The following is a 26,406-nucleotide window of genomic DNA, read 5'->3' on the forward strand; positions in this document are numbered from 1 at the left end:
CATGCTTTAGAGCTGTAGGCTTACTGTGATGGGACAAGCCAGCAAAGTCACAAGTAAATGTGTAGCTAATGAAACTTGTCATATCTACCTTATAGCATAAATCAGAAAGGTCATTGATTAAAAATATGCAGTCTGTCCAGAAATATGTCAAGCAGCTTAGAGTACTGTTGTTCCAAGATTCTAAGCAAATAGAAGAATGTAATATGAAGCGAAGGGCAAAAATGTCATACATTGGGGAAACAGAATGCATTGTTGGAGTAAAAACATTATGGTAGCCCCCATCAACCTGTTTGTGAAGTAAAATAAATTAGAAAATAATACTAACCATCTGAACATGTCACTTAACCAGACATTTCTCCCAGGCTGAGCCTGAAAAGGGTTTGTTTGCATCACTGCTCTACCCCAGTTAAAAAAAAACAAAAAAAACTTTTTTTGGGGGGAGGAGGGGCACAAATGCTACATAAAGAACAAGACATTGTAAAACTTTATTTTTTTTTCATTTTTTCCAGCTTCTGAACATAGCAGTTCTTAAACAGTGTGTAGTTTTTGCCTTTAACACTTATATTATCAGGAATAGTATAGGTAAGAACCAACTGTGTAATGTAGAGATAGCCCTACTTTTACACTATAGTTGATCAGAGTTCAGTTATCAGCTCAGATACCTGCTGGATCTGGCCAGGGGAGGATGGGAGTGAGTGGCTGTTCCCAGTTCACCCATCCTTTGGGATGGGAAGCAGCTCTGGTTCATCATATGGGTGGCACCTTGTTGAGTTTCAAGTTGGACGACCCCATTTTGTCATAGTGTATATAAGCTATGCAACTGAGGGTGAATTGGCATGTGAAGGCATGTTTCACCTCAGGAGGCAGTGATTGCTGACTGAGAGGTGCTGCTCAGTTGGGACTGATGCACCCAAGTGGGGAGTGTTAGCCATCTTTCAGGATAAGCAAGCTGACCCCTCCCTGCAATCCTGTCTCTCACAGGGGAGTGAAGAGCTGATATGGATTCCCAGGCAGGAACAAATAGACCATAGGCCTCTGATATAGACCAGAATACCCAACTGTCACTTTGTCAAAATGAAGGGGTCAGATGAGAAGAGGTAAAGAAGCCAGTGGTCAACTATATAAAGGAACGTAGCCCTCTGATTAAGATGCTGAGCTGTAGAAGTTAATGGCCTAGATTCAAGTTCCATCTAACACCATTTTCAAGTTGTATGACTGACTTTGTTGTTTAGCATTCTTGTGATGTTAGGTTGCTTCATAAAAGAAGTCACTTCCAGTGAACCTGTGGATTTATAAAGTTACCAAATGTGTTAACACAGTTTAAACTTTTCTTAAAAGCATCTGTATTAACCATGGCATTTTTAAAAGTGACACAAATACAGTTTAAACTTAAGAACAGGGTCAAAGCTCTAACTTCTTTATTCTTAACACTAAATGCCAGGTGTTACTGTAGTCTTGGGGGGGGTCTGTTTTATAGCTGTCTCCAGCAAGGGTTTGGCATCCTCCTTCCTTACCCTTTTGTGGATGTGCAGCCCACGTAAGTGGGATTGGGCAGAAAAAGCTTCATGGTACCACTGTATGAGCTGACCACCTGCAAAAGGAATGGTGGGAGGTTCATTGTAATTGCTGTCAAATGGCAAACAGGAGAACAGACTAGGGAACCCCAAAGCCTGCCAATGGAAACTGGCTCTTTGGCTGTAGAACATCTGCTGGGTGTTGTATAGGTAGTGCTTGTGCCATTAGATGAAAAGGTCACCTCTGCAGATGCAAGTGCAGAAAGGAAACTTCTATTTATGCATATGCACCTAACTGCTACTCCAAGTAAAATCGCACACTGCGGGCTGCAGAGCCTCCAACCAGCCAACAAACCTCGGTTATAAATATACTTGTAATATCCTTGTAGATAATCCACGCGTAGATGCACGAATAAAACAAACAGCCAGCTTTATTTCTGAACATAGAGTTAAGCGCTTTTCGTCCCACTATATTGTGGGACTTCTTCAGACTAATGAGCAACTTCATAAAGACATTTAAATAGTAAAATTGGCGCCAAATGGAATTGCTGTATCCCGGCAACAATAACAGAACAGCTTTAATTGTCAATAAACTGTTTTAGCTAACGTAACATTTAAAACATGTACATTAAACTACTATTTGAAGAAATAAAAACAGGTATGTATGTCATAAATATGACAATTAAAATATTTCAAACAGCACCCAATATATTCGCTGTAAAATAATAGAAGGAATCTGACAAGTCCATTCTGTAATAATGTTAAAACCTGATAGATGACCGTGAAGACATATACACTCAACTACTGTTTGTATAATGGCTAAAATCAAAAAACTAAAACCATTATATACCTCATGTATATTGCATTTAAGTTATTCAAACGGACCCAAGTATGTTCACCGAAAATGGCAGAAATAAACACGTCCGCTCTATAGTAGTATTGGAACCTAATGTATGCGAACATGTATATGTGCATTATTTGATGGATAAGCTATGATTTACAAATAAAACGATTTTATAATATGTTGTGACAATCGCATACAGATGTAATACACCAAAACAACACAGTAGCAACTACTTACTATTAATACACAAAATAAAATGATTAAAGAAAAATATATGTGTATATTTAAAGTATCTGTCTAATATTATCCCTGATAAGACCCTAAAAATCTATTTAGTAATATAATACTGAAATTTTTTTCAAATGTACAAAAAAATTGCCTATAAATATGTCTAACATTGTACTGTTAGATAAAACATGGACCAATAAATACTAAAACATTAAAACACTAAAACATAAATTGTGTAGTCATCTGTGCAAACTTCTTAATTCTAAAACAGGATAAAGAGAACAAATTTTGTTTAATCCTGGTGGAACACTGGCATTACAGCGGAGTTGCCAATATAATTCCAAGACTTCAAGTAATACTTGGTCTGGGCCATCTCTCCCATCTGGGACAATTGTATCTATTGCTCTAAATGAAAATGTATGATTAATGTTTTCTATAATATGTTTTGCTAATGCGTTATCTAACTTCTTCTTCCTGATAGCATATAAATGCTCGTATACACGCTCACGTAATTTCCTATCAGTTTTGCCAATATAAAAGGCAGGACATAAATTGCACTGAGCTAAATAAATCACTCCTTTTGATTGGCAATTGAATTTATATTTTACTTTGTATGTTGTTTCCCTAATGGTGAAAGATTCACCTGTAGCCATGTGTGTACAATGTTTACACATGTTACATTGGAACATTCCTTTTCTGTGAAAAAATGTTTTTGTATCACTTTGTATTATCTGTTTAAGGTTTCTACCTCTTTTCCAGATAATTCTTGGCTTAGGTGGTAATTTATTACTGATGTCATTATCGAATTTAATCATGTTCCAATTTTTATTTATAATGAAAGTGATGATATTACTATCTGAACTAAAAGGGGTAATGAAGGCCAGATTAATAAGTGCTGTATGGGTGTTACCTGTTACTACTGTTTGATGTTGATTCGAAACAAGGATCGGAAGGTAAAAACCTGACTCTCTCTTATTTGTAACTTCCTTAACAAGTTGATCCAAAAATTGTTCAGGGTAACCCCTACTAATAAACATTCTCTTTAATAGCTGGCATTCATCAGAAAAATGGTCAGCTCTAGAGATCATGTGGGCTGCTCTTACTAACTGTCCTTTGACAACAGATTTCTTTTGATGTGTGGGATGGTTACTACTGTAATGCAGGAAAGTGTTGGAATAGGTTTCTTTTCTATGTATTTTTGCGTAAAAAACTTTATTATTATAATCTTTATGCAAATCAACATCCAAATATGTTATTCTATCCTGATCAAATGTATACTTAAAATTTAAAAATTCAGTACTAGAATTTAAAAAAGAAATTAATTCAGTTATCATAATGTCTTTACCTTCAATTAAAATAAAAATATCATCTAAAAATCATGTGTAGTACTTGATTTTACTCATGATGTTAGTATTCTTTGCCAACACTTCCTGCTCCTAGTATGCCATGACCAAATTGGCAAAGCTCCCCCCACAGGGGGAGCCCATGGCCAGACCTATTTTCTGAAGATAACTTTTACTGTCAAAGGTAAAATAATTGTAAGACAAGACTATGTCTAACATTTCTTCAACTAATTTAATTTCTGTTTGCGGTGCATTATGTTTCCGCAGGATAAAGCTGACCCATTCAATGCCATCCTGGTGGGGTATGCAGGTGTATAAATCTTTTACGTCAACTGTTAGGAAGTTTAAATTATCATCAAATTTTAGATTGTTAATATTATGGAGGAAGGTCCAGGAATCTTTACAAATAGCTTTTTCCATACAAACATATTTTTGAAGGACTGTATCAATCATTTTAGCATCAACCAATGGTCTCATAGGTGGATCCACTAGTGATTTGTGAATTTTTGGGATGCCGAACAGTATAGGCAGTCTAGGTGTCAACATTGTGAGATAATTTAATGTTGTCATATCTATTCTACCTTCAATGAAAAAATCATTAAACAAAGATATTATAGTATTATATGATTGATGGAGTTGGTTCCTGGAAGTTTCTTCATAAGCTACGTTAAGTGTTTGTAACATTTTACTAGTATACTGTTGTTGGGTCATAATGATTAACCCTCCACCTTTGTCTGGTTGTAAAAATCTCACTCCTGTTTCTTTTAATGACTGTAATGCCTGTCTTTCCACCATCGTAATGTTGGACCTTGTATTAGTTCTAGTTAAGTTAGCATGTAACATATTTCTCAAATCATTTTCACAAATTTTCTCAAAAAAATTTAAAGTAGGATGCATCTGTGGAATAAATGTACTGGCTACGTGTAATTTATTGTCTCCTGTATACTCACTAGTAAAAAACATTTTTAAATTTAATCTTCTTAAGAATAACTTCAAATCAATAATGGTTTGCGCCGTATCTGCTCTATTACTTGGAACAAAGGTATAACCACGAGTGAGTAATTCAATGACAATTGGTTCAACAGTAACAGTACTATAATTGAATATTTTAAAGTCTCTAGCCAGATTGTACATTATTTTAGGATGTTCAAGGCTGGCTGTACTTACCTCCCCCTCGTATATTGGAATAGTCCTTGTTGGAGTAATAATTGTTCCTTCTCAGATTGTAATGGGGGACTCCCATCCAAAAATTTGTTTGTTGTTGTGATGGAGTAATTTGAGGTGAAGAACTAATAGGTGTACCAGTTTGTTCAACCTGATGTAAAACTGGACCGGAGTTGTTAGAAATAATAACATCATGTATATTTTGATCAATAGGTCCTTGATCTGGTACATTGTTCTCTCCTTGATTATATATCGTAACAGAATTTAAAGTTGTCTGGGAGGGAGGAGGTTTAGGATATCTGTGCCGCTGCTGTATGTTTTTCTATCCCTATTTAGTTTCTTTAGTTTCCCTTCTTTTATCTTGTCCATGTATTGGTCTATACTAGTAAAAATCCTGTTGTAATCATACTGGTAATGGGCAAAGTTTGTTTGTTGAATAATTCCACCTATCCTAGTTGCTTCTTGGATTAGTGAAGTAGATTGTAACTGATGATGTTTACTGATGGCTTCTAAGAGTTCACAGCCGTGTTTGTTAAAAAGTTTTATAAGTTCTTGATGAAAGGGTGATCCATCAATCAGGCCAGTAGGGTACTGCCAGGATCTTAACCCTTTAGGAACAGCCCCTTCACTAAGGCATTCACGAAAATATGCAATTTCTTATATTTCACTAGTGTCTGGTCAAACTGCTTGAGTAAAACTGAAATGTCAGGAAGATCCGCGGCCGGTTGCTCCCTAATACCACTGTGAGTTGTTTTTTGAAGTGACAGCAATTCTGTTAACCATTCGGTCAGCTTGGGCGCTCCAATAAGCCCACTGGATCTCATGTTACTACTAGTGAGTCCCTCTGGAGTCTTGTCAGACTGTTGAAAATTGTGCTCCTGTTCACTGTTATCCAGGTTATGCATACCAGGAGAACTTACTTTGTCTGAATCCAGCATGTTATCGACAGGCTGGTGATAAATTAAGTTAATTTCAGTACGAATAGGAACACCTACTGAATGAGGTGAAAGATGAATGTTATTGTTGCTGGATAGAGCATCAACTTTCTTTCTTAATGTTTCAACTTGACGAGTCAAAGTTTCAATTAAACTGAACATTGTAGTATTTTGATTGTGGTCATTAGATGTTGGTAAGGTCGGGATTACAACTGCATCCTCTGCCATAACAAACTACTATGAACGAAGAGAAAACACAAACTTGTAAAATCACACACTGCGGGTTGCAGAGTCTACAACCAGCCAACAAACCTCGGTTATAAATACACTTGTAATATCCTTGTAGATAATCCACACGTAGATGCACGAATAAAACAAACAACGAACTTTATTTCTGAGCATAGAGTTAAGCGCTTTTCGTCCCACTATATTGTGGGACTTCTTCAGACTAACAAGAGCAACTTCATAAAGACATTTAAATAGTAAAATTGGCGCCAAATGGAATTGCTGTAACCCGGCAACAATAAACAATAACGGAACAGTTTTAATTGTCAATAAACTGTTTTAGCTAACGTAACATTTAAAACATTTACATTAAACTACTATTTGTTTGAAGAAATAAAAACAGGTATGTATATCATAAATATGACGAGTACTGCAAGTAGTCAGCCTTCTTGGAAACCATGGGTGCTGTGCTTTTGAGTACCAGCCTCTGACATTGTTCTGGGAGAGCAGGGCTTACACTGGGAGTAATATAAATAACTGGGGGGACATGACTACCACAGGTTTAAGGTCAAGGAAACTGTTGTGTTTAATCATGTGTTGTTCATACTGAACTTTGTATACAAACAAAGGGCTGTTGCAACAGTGTACTTGGTACCAGAGCTCCATGGCCCAAATGTCTGTGATCATCTTCACAGCCATGACATCAGACCTGAGGCCATGTGTTCTGATGTTCATGTCTATATAGTTGTCCGCTGATCACCAGTTGGGGATAGGTTAGTTGACTGGGACAGTGGCTGGCTAGAGCCAGGAAGTCCCAGAAATGTAGCTTTGGTTTTGGAGAAATCTGTCAGAAACTGCTCCGTAGAATGAACTCAGTTTTCCACCTCTGGAAAAGTTTCTGCCACATACAGGAGAAGATCAGGGATCTAGAGTCTGTGTGAACTCTGTTCATGACCTCGGAAACAGAGATGACAAAACATTGTGGGTGGAAGGTAGTTAGTGCTTGTTATGGCAATACCGTAAAATCTGCTGATAAGCACTAACAGTGGAAGAACTTTGTTGGAGATGTTGCATGCTCTGCCACGGTGGGGTGGGTTGAATTTAGTGGCCTGGAAAGGTAAGCAACAGCACTACTATGCCCCGAGTGTGGGAAAGAGTTTCATGACACCATGAATAATGACATTTTGATTGGCCTTAGAGGATCTCTTGAGCTCTTCAGTGGCTCAGGAGGAGGGTCAGGGCATTGCCCAGGTTGTTCTCAGTAAATCTGGGGAAACACTGACCTTGACTGGTGAATTTTTGGGGAAGTTGCAAGAATACTTTTGGCATGAGTCTATTTCTGTAGATGTTGGCATTGCGGTAATTAAACACTTCCACTGTGATAAGTTTGTGAAAATGAATGAAACCCAACAGGAAATGCTAAGGATACTGGATATTTCTTGAGTTCTGTTATAGATGTACTATTTCAGTGTTTGGTAGAAAGGAAGGCAAACTGTTTTAGCCCATATTTTCAAAAAGGAAGATAGAAGGGCTGCATTCATAGATTTTTACTAGGCAGGTGACCAGGGCAACTATGTATAGAGTAGTAGTAGTAAAACCCAAAATTTGTAAGTTGGGGTGCTAACTATCTATGCCCTATCAGGTTTCTTTACCCTTCCTGCTTTACCTGAATGGCTCAGAACATGGGAAAGAACCAACCCTATAAGAATCGAGCAATCTCTGCTACAGAGTCCCCCATTACCAAAAGAAATTAAAGCAGGTCATTATCTTTTAAAAGTCAATAAAACACAGCCAAACGTGGGTCTACAGCATATCCCCTTAGCCTAAGAAGCCCATTAGTATAATTTAATTAGAACACACAGAACAAAACTCATTTTTACTGTTGGCTCTGTTGTCCAGCTGTCTACCTTAGTTTATAGTTTTTAAAAACAGTGCTTAAAACATATTATCTAAGGAAAAACAGTTGAGCTTCCAGCATAAAACATATAAACTAAAAAAAAACATAGCATAAACCTGAATCAGGGGTTAAAACTCTTATACTCCATATTAGCCCTGCTACGCTTTGGCTCACTTCACACCCCACCCTGCTCCCAAATACCACCCGCCCCTAGAGGTGCTAAATTTATAGCCACAGTTGTCACTCCCCTAATTACAGAACCAAACAGCAATGGTAGGACCCACCCTAAATACAACACCCTCCCTATTTCTCTACTATACCTTCATCTATTACCTTCCCACCTCCATTATTTAACAATTGTTATTTGCAAACCTCTTCAGTACCTCTGAAAGCCTTAACCTCACCTTCATACTACCTTATACCCTTGCTGATAATTACTTATCTTCTTACAGCATATTAACATCTCACCCTCCCAGGCCTGCATTACCCCAGATCACTGACTGATACTCATGCTCTTTCACATAACTTTCATCACCCACTACTCCCTCACCCTTCCAACTTCCATACTACAATAACACAACAGCTCATTCGAGCCAGTTATGTTAACCGTAGAACTAAACACTACTACAAACTCTTATTCAGACTTCACAAACTAATAATTCACAAACTAACCTCAAAATGGATGGGGACATCCACCGCACCCAGGACCAACCCAATCGGAAGCAAGCAACCCAATATATAACACCCCCACTAGCCTGCAAAACTTAAACATCTCCTCTACCTCTCTCCGCATCTGTCACCTAAACATTAGAAGCCTAAATAAAATCCACTACCTGTATGCACTCATGGCAGTACACTCCACAGATACACTATGTCTTACTGAAACCTGGCTTAAGCCAACCACCACTGACAATGAAGTTACCCCACCAGGTTACAATATATTATGACTGGACCACACCTCAAAGAAGGGGGGGGGGGGTAGTTCATTTAATGTAACTATTTCCAACTCTCCACAGGCTCCTCAAACTGATAAAGCTGAAATACTCATTATAAAACTACAAATTAACCAACATAAATCTATAAACATTGGCTGCATTTATATCCCACCTGATAACAACACTAATATCCTTGAAGACATTCCACAGTGGTTGTCCATAAACTCCCCACAAGAAACTATTGTTCTAGGTGACTTACATATAGACTGACACCTGCTTCTCAGACTTCCCTACTACCCACATAAATCTGTATGGTTTCACCCAAGTTATAACCTCCACCATCAGAACTAGTAAGCCCAATAACAAAGAAAGTGTACTAGATTGGATTCTTATAAATAACCCTCCCCATATGTGTAAAGCAGACACCCAACCTGAGGAAATAAGTGATTACTTCTTCGTAACGTATATACTCAGACAAAAACACTGATATCCTTCAAATACCTAGCTTCAGAACTATTAAGAACAGAACTATTAGGAACAGTAACAGCTTCAATCTAACTAAATTCCAAATAGAACTTCAGTCATGTAACTGGAACAGACTAAAACTACTCCCCCTAGATGAGGCATATCAGACTTTAACTCCACATTTCTTACAATCCTTGATAATCATGCACCTACCCGGACTATCAGAGCAAAGAAAAAAGTAGCACCATGGGTGTCCAAAGAAACTAGACAAAACATCATAAATAGAAATAAAGCATGGACCTCTTGGAAAACCAATAAAACCCCTAAGGATCAACTTTTATGTAAACAGCTAAGGAATGATGCTAAAAAGTCTATAATTCTAGACAAAAAAAAAAAACTATTACTGTAACCTGCAATATAAACATCAAAATCGACCACAAAAATTTTGGTCCAGTTTAAACTATCTTCTCCATCCAGGAAATACTACTACCCCTACCCCTGCGTGTATCCTCCAAAAACCTCCGGAAAATATTGCCAACACCTTCAACACATTCTTTACGGAAACTATACAATCCCTTGCCAACCAACTAGGCCCCAATAACCTAGACCCAATTAACCCCGTATCCAGTACTCACCCCTCCTTTAACTTTCAACTTGTACCAACATCACTTATCCAGTCCTTAATCAAGAAACTGAAACCCACCACCCTATCAGCAGACCTACTCCCCACTGAATATCTTCAAAAGGCTACAGACGCAATAGCATATCCCATCTCAATATTAATTAACAGAACCATCTCTGAAGCATATATCCCCTCAATCTGGAAAATTTCCCACGTAATTCCTCTCCATAAAGGGGGTAACTCCACTGATCTATCAAATTACCAGCCCATTGCCATTTTGTCACCTCTGACTAAAATTATGGAAAAATGTATCCACAAGCAACTCTCGCATTACCTCAGTCTGCACAATCTCCTAGTTCCCTCCCAGCATGGATTTAGACCCCACCATAGTACCACCTCAGCCCTTCTATCATTCTCTCAGACAATAAATCTAATTTGAAATAATAATATGCTCTCCTCTGCCGTCTTTCTTGACCTATCCAAGGCATTTGATATGGTAAACCATCAACTACTCCTTGGCACACTAAAATCTCTTGCCATAGACAGCCTGGCAATACGCTGCTTTCAGTCCTAAGTGGCAGACAAGCTGTGCTATGGAAGGATAGCCTTTCCTCCCTACTGCCAGTCACCCTTGGAGTTCCTCAAGGGGTCTATACTAGGACCTCTCCTATTTTCCATCTTCATTAATGATCTTCATACAGTCATTCCCAAAGCAACCTGCATTCAGTGTGCAGATGACTCTACCCTAATTTGTTCCGCCACCTCCCTATTAGACCTGCAGACCTTAAACCATAATACTTTCAGTGTAGTAGAAAACTGGCTCACTGACAGGCGTCTTCTATTGAATCCAAATAAAACAAAACTGCCACTCTTCACTCCGACCCGGAAAGTTACATTTCCATCATTTACCGTAACATCTAATAATGGCACCGTAATTTCCCCAGAAAGTAATGCAAAACTATTAGGTGTAATTGTTGACAATAACCTTAAGTTTCATGCTGACATCGACAAAACCATTAAAACAGTCAACAAGAAGCTAGGATCTCTATATAGGATTAAAGCATTTCTAACCCCAGCTGCTAGGACAGTGATTGCCCGAACACATTTACTGTCAACCCTTCTTTATGCCTCCCCAATCTATACAAACCTGAGTAAGTCTGACCTCAGTAAACTCAGTAGCTGCTATAGTCACATAACCAGATTTGCCACAGGTTCGGCATATAGAACCCACCACTGTCTTAACCTGTGATCCCTAGGCTGGCTAGAGTTTCCCTCTCAAATCCAGTATAACCAATTAATAATAGCCCACAAAGTCCTCTATCAGCCCGAAAGCACGCCCATACTCAAAAATATAATTACCCCATGCAGCAACCTAAAAAGAGACTGCTCTTCTGACAAAATGCTGGTACAAACTGTTAAATCCAAAAACTTAGCAGGTGAGTCATTGTTTTGCAACTTTGTTGGTAAAATCTGCAACCGGCTCCCTGCTGAACTTACAGCAATTCATTCTATAAACCAATTTAAAATGTCTCTGAAAATATACCTAAAAATTCACTGGCTGTGCCCCTGTACCAACCATGACTAACCATCACACCATTCACCTTACTACCTGGCTACCTGTCGAAAAGTCTTAAAAGTCTGAAACTTTGACTACCACTCTCAAATGTATTGTACTACTGAATGATATGCTACCTTATTCAGCCTTGTACCACTAAAACTGTTTATGTTCTAACAAGAAAATTAATATTGTAAAGTTTAAGTATGTATTCCAGGTTTTTAAGTATGTATATATTCCAATAATTCCGTAGCTTGTATCTATATGTAACTGTATAAAACTGCTACTATTAACTTTTCTGCATCTGTCCACATGTGGAGCTTTTCTCCCTGGGCCTCCGCTGAAAATGGACCTGTGTCAAGTCGGACTATCCCGGTTAACAAATGTAAAATAAATAAATATTTGCCACCCTGCTGAATGAGAGCCATAGTGCTTGCTGCTGGAGTAAATGTATGGGTAACCATCTAGTCTTCAAGGCACATCTTGAAGGAGGCCACTGCATTCCATTATTCGACATGCAGTGGGAGATGCCCCATAGGTAGGGGGTTCTTTGGGTAAGGAACATGTCTGTCCAAGAGATCTTGTTTATGTTCCAGTGAGGGTTGAGGGTCTTTGAAGTAAATGATGCCCTTCCTTAGATCATTGTTGCAGTATTCCAATATTTGCGAGTTATCCTGCCAAGGGTAGTCTGATGTCTGGCCGGGGTACCAAAGCCAAAAACTTCATACGTCCACTGTATGAGCTTTGCCTGCAGGCATAAGTGTACATAAGCGGACATACGAGAGTATGATCCTCAGACTATCTTGCCCCCCAGTCTGAATGAATAAGCTTCACTAATGTTGGTCTGTATACTGCATATGCCACTACCGCTGCCATGGCTTGGTCAGATAAGTACTACATTGAAGGAACCTTCTTTTTCTGTTTCTTATTAAGATTTGTTCTTGTCAGCTAAGTGAGGAAAGTGTGACTGCCGATGGCACATTCCTTGCAAAGCCCTCCAGTCTGTTTGTTTTGCTTAGTGGCTTTACATAATTACCATGACTGTAAAATCTGCCAGTCATTTGTTCCTAAAACTTTTTGTACTAGGCTACTTTCCCCTTAATACCTATCTGGAGACCAAACATCTCAGCAAGGAAGATGATTCAAATGGATAAAGTCTTGACTATGCCAAGGAAAACTGTCTTCTAAGAAAAAGACATACAGGCAACCACAAAAGAAGTTATATTCCACAAGCTTTCACAAAATGCAGCAAACTTTCAAATGCTAAGCAACTGTTTACTGTTTAAAGGAGCAAGTAATGTTTACATACATAGTAGCCGTAATAAGAATAAGGGAGGAGAGACTGAGAAGAGATCCACTAGAAACTACAGGGGTTGTGAAAGTGAACAAAGAAGAATGGATGGAGTATAAATAGATAAATTTATTGAGAGCAGATCGTGAGCCAGGTCTAAATAAGGTGAATATAAAGTGTATTTTAATGGCACAATCTTTAAGATAGAATAATTATCTCAAGATAAATTATTATTTTTAGAGTGGAAGTTGATTTTACATTATATTTTTTGTGGTGTACTGTGTGTTTACGATTTTAATGCTGACATTAGACATCATTTTGCATTTTACATATTTAAACCGTACTTGCTCCTTTAGTTTCTTAATACTTGAAAAAAGTGTTGCAAAAGCTTGTATTTTGTGAAAGCTTGTAGAGTAAAATTTCTTCTGTGGTGTCTTATATGTTTTTTTTTTCTTGGGCGACCTAACATCTCGAGCTTCGCCCCTTCCAAAATGGCAGAACCCTTGGCTTTAATCATCCTGCTCGCACCCAAAAAGTTTTTAAAAAAAATAAAACCAAATACTTCTGCTGCCCAGTCTGACTCAAATGTACCTGCTGAGATGCAGTAAGAATCAGCACTATGTCTGAGCTCTAGGGAGGTGCCCACTGCCGCAACCCCACTGTTGGTCGGTATTGCATCTCTCTCTCTCACACATACAATGAGACTGAATCTCAAATGTATTGTACTACTGAATGATATGCTACCTTACTCAGCCTTGTACCACTAAAACTGTTCATGTTCTAACAAGAAAATTAATATTGTAAAGTTTAAGTATGTATGTATTCCAAGTTTTTAAGTATGTATATATTCCAATAATTCCGTAACTTGTATCTATATGTAACTGTATAAAACTGCTACTATTAACTTTTCTGTATCTGTCCACATGTGGAGCTTTTCTCCCCGGGCCTCCGCTGAAAATGGACCTGTATCCAGTCGGACTGTCCCGGTTAACAAATGTAAAATAAATATTTGCCACCCTGCTGAATGAGAGCCATAGTGGGTGGGTGAGAGAAGGGGGAAACCTAGGATGATTTCAGAGGGACCTTTGGTCATACCGTAGATCCTTGTGTGAGAAGAGGTACCTTAACTCCCTTATTGAGGAACATCAGGATTCTACACTACTGTAATTTGTTTGAGAGGATGTTTCAGTAAAGAGGAAGAAAAAACTAGACATGTCTGTCCTCAGTGGAGAAAGAATGACTTGACTTCCCTCGAGGCTTGTATAAAGCCATTTTGTCTTTGAAGCTTCCTTCTTTCTGCTGTCATGTGCTTCTGCTCCTCCACTTTTGAAAAAGCAGAATGAATCTTCTTCAGAAGAGGAAGAATCTGATTCATATGACTAACAAACCTATTCCTCACAAATGACACACTCCTGAGCAGCTAGTCTCACATGACGTGTCCATTATCGACAGATTCCCCAATAAGAGACATTTCCTTTAGGGGAAACTATTTCCAGAGTGATGCATTTTGAGTGGGACACAAAAGTCTTGGATGTATAGAAAAGGTACTATGAATTATTGGAAGTTGGGGCCCCAAAACCCTCTGTTATGCCTCCTGTCCCATAATCCTTTTTAGATTCCTCTTATCCATATTCACAGCCTCCCACATGTAAGAGACCTGACAGATTCTGCAAAGTACCAGAGGATATCACACTCTTGTACACGAATCTGATAGCGGACTCTGTTCGACACCCAGTAAGTAGTAGCCTTCCTCCCTCAGGAGAAGACTCCATTTACTTCCAGTCCTTGCTCATTCTGTCTACAACCTCAGCACAAGATGCCCTAAAACCCCTAGGGTACATGACCGCCACAGTTCCGATGGTGCCGTATGCCCGACTGCACATGAGGAAGATACAGTGATACCTGTAATTCCTTTGGTCTCAACACAGTCAAATCCTGGACTTCAGACCCTCTCTTGCCCTTTCTAAAGCAGTAGTTACAATGGTGGGTATTGCAGGTAAAACTGAATACAGGTGTTCCCTTCCTAGCACCCACATCTAACCAGGATCTGTGTACAGATTAGTCTGACCTGACCTGGGGAGCATGGACAGGCTCAGCAAAAGTTAAGGGACTGTGGTCCCCCATAGAACTCGAACACATCAGTGTAAAGGAAATGAAACCCCCTCATCCAGGCCTTACATGTGTTCTCTTATCTGTGGAACATGGGTCCCCTGAAAGTTCTCAGAGAACACCATAGTCATGTGGTACATCAGCAAGCAGGGGGCACCAAGTCTTACCAGTTTTGAAGGTTTGCTGTGAGGGCATGGGACATAGCCATAGATAGAAAGCTATCCTCGCATGCAGTTTATATTTTTTCAGAAGAAAATGTCCATTCAGACCACCTCAGCAGATCTAGAGAAGACATCAGATGTTGCACCGAGAGGTCTTTCTGGACATAGTCCACAAATAGGTTACACCCACCTGTGATCTTTTTGCCTCTAGCCAGAACATGCAACTTGGACTGTTTTGTTCCAGGGTTCCCTGTCTCTAGGCCTGCAGAATGGATTCCATGTCCTTCAACTTAATTTCATTCAGAGACCAGTTCTCAGAGGATGTGCTCCAGATGCTCCAGGATGCAAGAAAACATACTACTACAAAATCTTGCATGTTCAAGTGGAAAATATTTTCCATATGGGTCACAAAAAGAATGAATTTGTGGCGGATATACCTATTATTCTGTCATACATGTGAGTGAAACCAGGTGGTCTCTCAGACATTTTGGTTGAGCACAAAATGTAGACTTCTGTGAGGTGGTCCAGGAAGATGCCTTCATGAAGATTTTAGGGCTATCTGGCAGCCATGCTGTTTGCAGGAAATTAAATCATGATTCTTTAACAGCAGAAAGTTGTACAATATTTGGGAGGGTAGATGCCCACATTTTTGTAATAGATGTGACTGTACTAGTTTGTGGGGGAAGATTACAAAAAAGTGTAGTTATAGTATTCCTTGTCTGTACTGGTTTCACCAAAAGCTGCATCTTAATTCATTACCCCACCTCATTAATAACCTTCATGCCAAAATATAAAAAGATGAAAATGATGAAGCAGTTACATGCCACCTAAAAAAATATGCTCATGAAGAGCAGAAATAGTCATTCTTTGAAACATTAACCTCCATACAAGTCTTGTTAGTACATACATATATATATATTTTTGCCAGAATGGTGAGAGAGTAGACTGATATTGTCTGTCTCATTGGTCACCTGTAACATAATACAGCATGTAGTTAGTAATAAACTAAATGTTGCATCTTCAGGTTTGTATACATAGCTATTCTGTGTTTTGTTAGGTGTCCTTTGCAGATGCTGTCTACTAACTCTGATCACTTACACCATGATGCCTTATTGTCTACATTTTCTCTTTGCCGGAGATGTGACAGTTGCCATGCTGTAATTACCTTACTGCTGTATGTAATTTTTCTCCACATGTAGGCTTATAACTGTTGGAGCTTTTATTTTTCCAGATTCACCACTAAAAAAAAACTCCAATAACATGGACACCAAACTATATAAATAGGTTGCACTTCTCTGGGATTCTTTGCTGGTAAGGTTTAGGCTCTTAATAGCAAGAAGACAGATTGCTCACTTCCCATCTATACATTGCAGCATACAGTGATGGACAAATTTTAGTTTTCCTCTTTTGTGGGGCAATTGGAAGGAGGTAGGTTTTTGCTGCTTTCAGTCATTCTAGTCACCTTAGTTTTTATGTCGCTTGTCATTTTGCTCTGGTGGACAGATTGGCAGTACATCTTTAGCAATTCAGGGCTTCATTGCCTAAAAGGGATCGCTTGTAGTAATCTTTTGGGCCTAGGATCAAAGCCAGCTGAGCTAAGTCATCAGTATATCATCCATTTCTCTGAGTACTTAGCCCGGCTATTTTTTTTTTTTTCATTTGCTTGCTACTTATTGACTTAGCTAGGGGGATGCTTTCTAACCTAGAGATTTTTGTCTTACTTCAGTATAAGATTGCCTTAAGTTTGTTTTGTGCAGGTTTTGGATTCTATTTTTGGTTTTGATTATCTACTTTCAGGTAGGCTGTTGTAATCATTCATAACCCTTTCTGTGGAAACACGTTTTTCATAGGAGGATAAGTTGCGGTACTTTTCCAGATGATGGCTGCTTATCTGGCCTGACTTTTAGAACTTTGGACATCCTCCCTATGGACTTGTCTCCTCCTCACATTGAGATGCATGCACACACACACACACACACACACACACACACACACACATGTATATGCAAGGGGGATGGAGGGTACAAACAAGCAAACTCTCTTGCAAAAAGCCTTTTTTTCTTTAGTTTGTTGTGCTGAAACTTGGACCACTTTTTTCTGTCTGGTGGAGATAAGCTTCAGTGATTTGAGACTCTGCAACATTTAGTGGAAGCTGTACTTGGTGCGTGGTAGTCTAGTGGCATGCAGATCAGCTGCATAGTCAGCATATGTATAAATCATTTTTGGTGTGGCATGGTTCCCATCGACATGGGGTATTGTGCTAAGCATTTTGGGAGTTTCCTTTTTCCACTGTAAGCATTAAGGATACAGGACTTTCCTATCAACACTTAACATAACTTTCCTACCACTCGTGTGTTTGTGATGGGGGGGTTGCCTTAGACACTGCAAGTTATCATAGTGTAACCTGTTATAAGAGGTCAGATGGAAGTCGTAGGCAACAGTCATTTCTTATAGGAGGAGTTGAGGACCCTTTACAGTTGTGCCTAAGGGCAAAGGGGGGGGGGCCCTTTGGCACAAGCATTACTGTACTTTACAATACAGGGATGCGCACTGTTCCAGCAGCGCTATACTGTAATCTTTTTTGATTGGTGGGCCGGTTAGAATGCGTAGCAGAGTTTTACCCCTGTGCTACCAGTGAGAAGTCCTAATTTGCTCATTGCTTAGGCAAACAGCTCTACAGTGGATCTAGAGCATGAAATGCAGGTCTTGCTGTGTGAAGAATAAAACCCCGTGGATAATATAATTTAAGACAGTTTAATTAAATGTTTTAAAGGTGTTCCTATTTAATTTGTTCAGAATGTCAGCTTTAAAAGCTTATTCTTGTTTTAGATCCAGAAGCTCTTTATTCTACAAAGAACAAAGTTCTAATCCTTGCATTGGCTGTTCAGTCACTCTTCTCTTTTATACAGGAGGTTCTCATTTTGAATCACAGCTGTTGTTTTCACTGTAACTAGTTAAACATTAGACTTGTCCAGGTATCAGGTGAATGTAGACTGGATATTTTTCACATTCAGTCATCGATACATTAGTACTTTGTCTTGCGTATGTAAGCTTTTCAGAAAAAGACCATTACAAGAAATAGCAGTCATTTTTATTTAGTGAAGCTTAGCTTTCTAACTAGGTTGACACTTTTCAATTGAAATTTGCATCACTGCAAGTGTGATATCTAACAGCTGCTTTGTCCCTCTAATTTCACTATGAAGAAGCTGCTAAATCTTTTCCAGCTCACCTGTACTGTTGTCTTGCAGTGGATTCTAATCCCATCAACCAGCCAACTCCTGAAATTCGAATACCCAGTATTGTAAAGCAAATTTTTGACAGTCCCTCCCGTGTATTGTAGATGTTAGGAGTGCTGACTAACACAGGATAAAAGTTGAAGTTCTTTGTCTTATTTTTTTTTTATTTGATGAATCATTGTGTGAAGGTAATGTTCATTTAGTAGTGTAGTCATTATGTTTTTCTTCTAAATGTGCGTCAATGCTAAACTTTGCTTTTTTTGTTCTCACCTTTGCAGCAATCAGGCAGGAACTGAGCAAGTCCAATAACGCATAGAAGGCTAATCTTGAATTAAAATAAATTTGCCCCATGTGACCAGAACTGTCTACATTATTGTATGCTGTTAGACGAAAACAGAGACTGATATTCTGAAAGACAAGGGAGATGGTGTAAACCCTGCATTTTGGAGAGAACTCACTGTCACAGCGTTGATGTGCTGGTCCTTCATCACAGCTTGCTGCCTTTTTTTCCTGACCATCAGTAATGGGAAGGAAGTGTCTTAAGAGTCCTGTTAAAAATTGCAGTTCATTTTGTTTTAAACATCAGTCACTGTAGAGCTTTGGAATGTTTTCATGTTGGGGAACTGCATTGCACATGTCTTGAAACCTGTGTTCCAGTGTTTTAAGTCGTGGTAAAGGTGGCATTGCAATGGAGAAATGCATTTTGTACACTGAGAAGGACTTGGCTTTTCACATTCACACAGGCTATTACCTGTATCCCTCAGGTCTGTCTTCCTGAAGTATGACATTTTTTTTATGTGTAATTTAAGTATTTTGGGCCATATTTGTGAGGCCTGTGCATTAGAGAAAAATCACAGGCAGTTTTTGGACAAAGTATATTTTAGAAGGTATTGTCTGTTCTTCAGAAGCATCTGGTACTCATTTTAGTTCTTAAAGTTGAAAGTTCCCACTCTGCTCTCTTTCTGTTGCCTTCATATTTTGTTTTATTCCACAGTAAGAAGCAAGTGTAGTCCAGGTAATTTTGTTAGTTAACCTTGCATTTTGAAATCTTTTATTAAATCTCAATAGTATTATGTGGATTGGAAATTTATAGCAAATCTCAGCATTGATAATTTAGAGATGCAGGCCTTTTCCCCAAAACGATTAATGTTGATTGTGTACTACAGAATCATCTTTTTTTTTCCTTTTTTTAAAATTCTGTTTTCCGTTTTTAGAAAAGATATGTAATATTACCATACCACTGTCTTTTGTTTGTTTAAAGGCTGTTTAAGTAAATTTTCAGGACTGTGATTAAAGTTGATTATAATGTATACCTTTTATTTTAAAATGAATTCTGAATGTTATAAGCACTATGTTTTTCTTATCCATATATGCATGTTTAGTAATAGAAAGTATTGTGGACTTTTTCTCAGCAGTAATTCATGAAAACAAAGCAGGTAAACAGTCATGTTCAGTGCAGTTCCTTTGCATTCATACTGTACAGTTTAATGTGCTTATAATTTTCTGAGTTGTATGTTTTGTTTGTCTCCATACCTCATACAAAGGATTTGGCATACTAAATATGGCAGTCCTGTGATTTAAGCTTATTTTAAGGACTAAAATTCATCACAGTATTTGGTTTTTACTAGGAATTTGAAGCTAGTTAAATCATATTTTCATTCACTAGCCTGACTGGTGAGTTTTGGAAGCCGTTACACTGTTGCTTATATATTTTTTTGGTAGTGCCTATGGAGTACAATCAGTTTTGCACACAAGTGTAATAAGTTAGAGTCAGAACAGTGCCATATTTGGTTTGTACTTTGTGGTGGTCTGGAGATTGTTACAGTACATGCAGCTAAGAACACGCATGTATAGCCAGATGCCTCAACTATTTTTTTTTCTTCTAGTCATCGAAAGGGTTTAAAAACAGTGGGATACTATGCACGATATGAGCACAAGGGCACATATTTACATGTATGTTGTGATTTTAAAACTTTGTATGTCATTAACGCCTCTTCCTCATATTTGCAGCTCATAAAGCTTTTTTTTTTTCATTTAGGCCTTAGACCCTCACATTTTCAAATGTCCAAAACTAAATGAAGTAAATATGTTGGTGGCAGCTAATGATTTAAATGATAATGAAGTTTAATCTGCAGTGGATTTGGTTTCTATTTCTACTGAGAATTCCTCGTTTGTGTAGTAACAGAGATGGGCAGCTCATTTCAGTTCAGTATTTTTATTTTTTTTTTAATTTCTGGACATTTTCTGTATAAACACAAAATGCTGTTGCTGTCATAAAACCAAAATGCACAGTTGTAACTGTTCAGATCTTGCACAGGCTGCTGTTTTGGTGAAGCCTGAAAGTAATTTCTTCCTTAGAAGAAACAGTATTTTTGTGTTTATAGAGTCAGAGAAAGTTACAGATGTGTGTGGTCCCTTACCAAAGATAGCAGCATAATCCTTAACTAAGCATGGTTATGCTACAGACATGCACAGGTAATGCAGGGAAAATAATACCTGTGGAATAAGGTGGAAATTTGTTTCTTTGAATGAGTTAGTGGACTGTACAGCATCAGTTTTGTGCCTTGATTTTAAGATGAATAAAGAGGGCTGTGGTTGTTTAGTGCAGTGACTGCTAAGCATTTTCAAACTCTAGTGTAAACTCAGTGTTGAGCTGCATGAATCCTATTCAATGGGGTATGAAGCAAACATGTAACGGGACAGTTAACAGAATCACTTGAAATCGAAGTGCGATTTGCATATACACATTCAGGTGAAGTCTGATTAGTATAATAATTCACCCAAAGCATGCCATGTAGGAGAGAGGAAGTATTTTTATTTTGCCCCCCAAAAAAAACACATTTTCTTTTCATCAAAGTGGTCCAGCACTGTTTAAGTACAAACATGAAGGGCTTGACCCTCTCCGGGTAAAAGTAGTTTCTGGCAGTGTTTTTTAGTGAGTTATTATACTGACAGTTTCTGGCTAACCATGTTTATTAAACTGTGGTTTGGTACACTGTCCATATTTCAGCTGAACACTAATTTGTAATTTAAAGAATGCTGTTAGAATGTCTAAATTCCCTACTTCTAGTTATTTAGCTTCTGGAGTATTGTAGGGTTCTGTTATAAGAACAGCTGGGGATCACCGATCATGTTCTTGATCGACTGTGTTGTAAAATCTGTATAATAAACAAAACCTTAGGTGTTAGAGGGCTTGGATGAGTAGTTCTTTAACATGAAAAAGAAATTGCACTCGTATGCTGCCTTGAATTCCACTTTGAAAAATACTGCTTGTCAGCACTTGCAACCTGAGCTGTAATGAAACACCAGAGAAGTGGAAAGAATTATCATTACAGTTAAAATGAATGTAAATTTATTGAGTGCTGGTGCTGAAATCTTTTCAGTCATTATGAGGTTTAAAATGTTCATTAGGCCTTTCAGAGTGGCAAGGCCAGATCCAGGTGATTTGAAGATAACTTTAGTTGAATGTGGAATTTTCTCACTTTTGACTTTGTGATTTTTAAAATTTCCCCCATTCACTTTTTCTTATATTTGTACCATATTCTGTTTCATTTTAAATTTCTTACATGCTAACATTTGTTTTGTTTGAGCGAATGAAATAAAATTTCAGTTCATATGTGTGTGAGTAGGCATGCTCTTTGTGTCTTGAATACCAGTTTGCAAGGCCGTACACTAGCCAAAACATGTTGGGTGCATTCAGACATTATAAAACAGCGTACCATCGCTAGGGTGTCTATTTGTTTTGAAGAAGTACCAAAAAAATAAGGTGCTTGTAAAGCAAGTGACTTACCCCGAACAGAGCTTAACACCAGCACAAATGGTAATTTTCTTCAGTGGCATTACTCTGTCATTCTTTCATTTTGTCAGTGTTGGAATTTTGTATATTGGTTTATTACATTTTGTGGAGGAGTTAAAAATTAAACTTCACAGGAGATGAAGCCGTTATAGCACCAAAAGTCCCACAGATCTGTCAGGGAGAAGCTAGGTTTGCTGAGAGTATAACATTTTTAATCTTGCTACATATAATTCACAGCACCATAAAACTTGTAATGGTTTTATCAGCTTCACAGGCGCTTTGTCTATTAAAACACCCTTGTTATGTCATTGCTGTACTTTTTCTTTTTTAAGTTACAAGTGTGAAAACAACTTAAACGACTTTTATATAGTTTAATTTTATCTACACTGTTGCAAATGATTTAACCTATTACAGTAATGTCATATAAGTTTCCAGTTCTCTAATTCTTGTTTCTTCAGATTTATCTTTTAAAATAGTTCCTGAAAAAGCTATGCTTTTAGACCTACTTTTTTAAAAGGAACATGTTTTAATAAATAAAATCATGTTGTCAATCTGCATAAAAAGAATAACTGTCAGTGTTGTATTGTTAAAGACAAAAAGTCTTCATCAGTTATTTATAAATGTACCCATGAAGTGAGCTTGCATATGTGAAAAGTGCAACATGTTGTCATTGTTTTGTAAGTTATAAAGTATGGAAGAATGAACTATGGAAAAACATCAGCTTTATTGCTTTTTTTTTTTTTTAGATCTTTGATCCACTTCACATTTCCCTGATCTGGTAAAAAAAAAGGATTGAATGAATGATTGTTGAAACATGATAGCAGTGTCTTCAGAATCTGTCATTAAGAAGTAATCATCTTTGTCTAACATTGTTTCTGAAACAATTTTTAGTTTAAAACACAACAGTGGGTGTCATTTAATTCTGGAGATCTTCAGTGGTGTCTGTCAGCAGCTGTTGTGAACATTCAAAAGTTGCTGGTACATACCACTGTACGAGTATCCTTGAGCTGTCTGCAAGGAGGTCCCCATGTTGGAGTTAAATGGACAAAGTATAATCAGATGGCCTGTCTTTCTCAACAGGTCCTTCATTTTATTTGGCTTGGATAGCCTCTGCAGAAAGGTGGGAAGCTGTTACTTGTTTCTGTCTACAGTTTTTTTTTCTTTTGAATATGTCAGTCATATTTCATGATAATGTCACTTATGTTTTTTGGACATCTCTTTGTAGCTGTGGGGAGACTATTGCTTCTGCAACATATTGAAATTGTTGGTAACCACCCCTTGTTTCGGGGCATTTCAGTTCAAGTGTACTGTTATATTTTGAAAAAACTTGCTGCAGCAAGTACCTTATATGAGTAATGCATTTGAAGCAGTCTGTCTGCCCCGCAGCTTTTCTTCGAGTAGTGCTTTAAAGAGTACTTCTTCCTCCACTGTCAGAAATCCCATAGTGAAGGATATAGGAATTTTGGTTTAGAAGCTAAACACGCACGGTCTGTGGGCAATCCCCTGCATTCATAGATATATCGACACACCCATATATTTGTGTGTGTGTGTGTGTGTGTGTGTGTGTGTGTGTGTGTATATGCTGATATTGATCGAAACACCCTAGTCCTGATGTTTACAAAGTTGGCATCCAAAAGATTTTGCAAGTGCCGATACACTAATACGAACGCACTGATAAACAGTCTTGGCATATGCAAAAACTGGCACAACAAAAATGCTTTCAAACATAATTTTTTGCAGGAGGGCTATGCCCCCTAAATCCCCTGCTAGTTTTATATACTAACTCTAAGATCGCACAGTGTTGGGGATAAGGTACATTTCCCTACACCGAGAATTCTACAGTCTTGCACACTTATCGATCATGTATTAAATCTATCAAATTTTGTCAGCTCGACAGATGACGACCAAAGGAACATTCGACAAACTTCAGTACACCCATGTGTTTTTGTATCCTCAGTCACATCAAATGGAGTACATCAACATTCAGTTGGTCTATGGGTGAAGATGGTCGACGTGGCTGATCAACAATTCCTGGGTAGATGAGTATTCACTTTCTCTAGGGATTGTGTGATTTTTGGAATTTGTATGCAGGGGGAGTTGCCTCCATGCAAAAGCTCTTTTGGTTTAGCCTGTTCTGGGGTAATTGCTTGTACTGATGCTGACCAACAGACTGTCAGCGTACTCTGTTCGATGTAAAAGAGTGTACCCATATTTATTAATTTGTGTGTGTAAATATATACATTTGTATGTGTATACATTTGTTGTTTGTCTTTCGGAACTCCGGTCCGCTAATGATTGGCAGTAGATTTTCACAAACGCCAAGGTACCGGCTAGATGTCCAACCTTCAATGAAGGCATGCCCATTTACGCGTGTCTTTCGAACGCCCATCCAACCGCGGGGAGGACATTCAGACTCCACACAGAAGACACTCCCTGCACTTCAGCTGAGAATCAAACGGGAGAACCTCTTGCTGTGAGGCAACAACGCTACCGCTGTACCACCGCGGATGTTTTATGTGTAAAATACAAGGGTGTGGGAGGTTGGCATAATGGTTAAGGTGTTTATCTTACAGCTACAAAGGTACAGGGTTTGATTCTCACATGGGGTAATTGGCTAGGCTTAAAATGGCCCAGAAGTGCTGTTAGCCTAGTACTAATCTATGAATGAATCTATGTATATGTGTGTGTGTGTGTGTGTGTGTGTGTGTGTATATATATATATATATATATATATATATATATATATATATATATATGTGTGTGTGTATGTATCATGTAATATGGGTTCCATTCAGAATTCCGAAGCTTAAAACTTCAAATCTCATATGATCGAAGATCATATGTTTGAAGTTTTAAAACTTCAAAATCCTGAATGGAGATCGGCATACAGCACAGACCAGGAGATTTCCCTTGTCCTCACTGTAGTGCGATCTCTGAGTTGGTATATTTAAGTTGTGGGGGGTGTGGAGGGTGCACATGTTTGTCATGTGTTGGGTGCTGTTTTGGAGGTGGGTTTTCACAATTTCGAGATTCCAAGATCTCGAGATCCTGAACTCGAGATTTTGAAACTCGAGATTTTGGTATTTTGAAATTATGAATGGAACCCATATGTGTGTGTGTGTGTGTGTATATAAATATATACACACACCTATATATATATGTATGGGATTCACTTCAAAACACTGAAAGCTCAAAACACAAACTTTAAAAGCTTGAAAACTCAAAACACTGAAACACATCTCATACATATACTGAGTTTAAACAACATAAATCATAGCACTTTCCACCAAGTGTAAGCAGCAGGGCAAGCTCCCCTGCACCCCCCATGTGGGGAGCTGCACCCCCATACCCCCTGCTACTTATATATATCAACTCCTATTGCACATCACTACACTTCTTATGTGCCTGCATCCAAAATTCCTACTTTCTCTTTATTTTATGAACTCTCCTTATTTTAACATTTCTTTTCACATTGAGTGTTCATATATATATATATATATATATATATATATATATATGAGCCTTAACTGTGTAGCTCTAAAGTATTTCTTCAAATCTGATAATCCGAAACCACCTTATTTTGTGGAGAGAAGCAGTTTATCCCACTTAATTCTTGACTTCTTTCCTCCCAAATTCCTATAAGTTGTTAATTATTCTCCTCTGGTTAATAAAAATATGCATTACCTTTAACAGTTTTAAAGTTCAGTGCTTGTACCTTACTGTCCATATCCATAGTCAAGAGTTTCCAGCTTCTCAGTGTTTTTGTCTAATCTCTTCCCATATATCCTTAGCTGCTATAATAAAATACTGTTTAAAGCATGCACACAAGTACTTCGTCTTATGTCCCAATAAAGAGAGACATTATTTGAACCAGTTCATATGTGGGAATGTAGTTTACTGCTATAACCCTTGTTTTATTTTCATTTGTTTTATATCCTGAAAAAAAAAAATCTACCAAAATGGTCTCCAACACTGAAATGTTCTTTTCTGTATTTATCAAATACAGAATTTTATGTGCAAGTAAGGCTAATATTTCTTGAGGATCATACCAGTCATACTCTTGAATTTGAGAGTCCCTTATTTTCT

The 26,406-nt window shown here is 38.0% G+C and overlaps 1 protein-coding gene across 9 annotated transcripts in view; it reads left to right on the forward strand.

The window, feature by feature from the left end:
- ENAH (ENAH actin regulator) overlaps nt 1–22,628 on the forward strand; it is a 1,657,477-nt gene extending 1,634,849 nt beyond the window's left edge. For all 9 annotated transcript variants that reach the window (XM_044059827.1, XM_044059830.1, XM_044059831.1 and 6 more), the window contains one exon: nt 18,803–22,628. In XM_044059827.1, the coding sequence (XP_043915762.1) occupies nt 18,803–18,840 (38 nt within the window). In that variant the 3' untranslated portion in view covers nt 18,841–22,628. The remainder of the gene's footprint in view (nt 1–18,802) is intronic.
- The last annotated feature ends 3,778 nt before the right edge of the window (nt 22,629–26,406 follow it).

Source organism: Protopterus annectens, chromosome 1.part2 (assembly GCF_019279795.1).
Source record: "Protopterus annectens isolate FY-2018-M chromosome 1.part2, PAN1.0, whole genome shotgun sequence".
Lineage (NCBI taxonomy): Eukaryota > Metazoa > Chordata > Ceratodontiformes > Protopteridae > Protopterus > Protopterus annectens.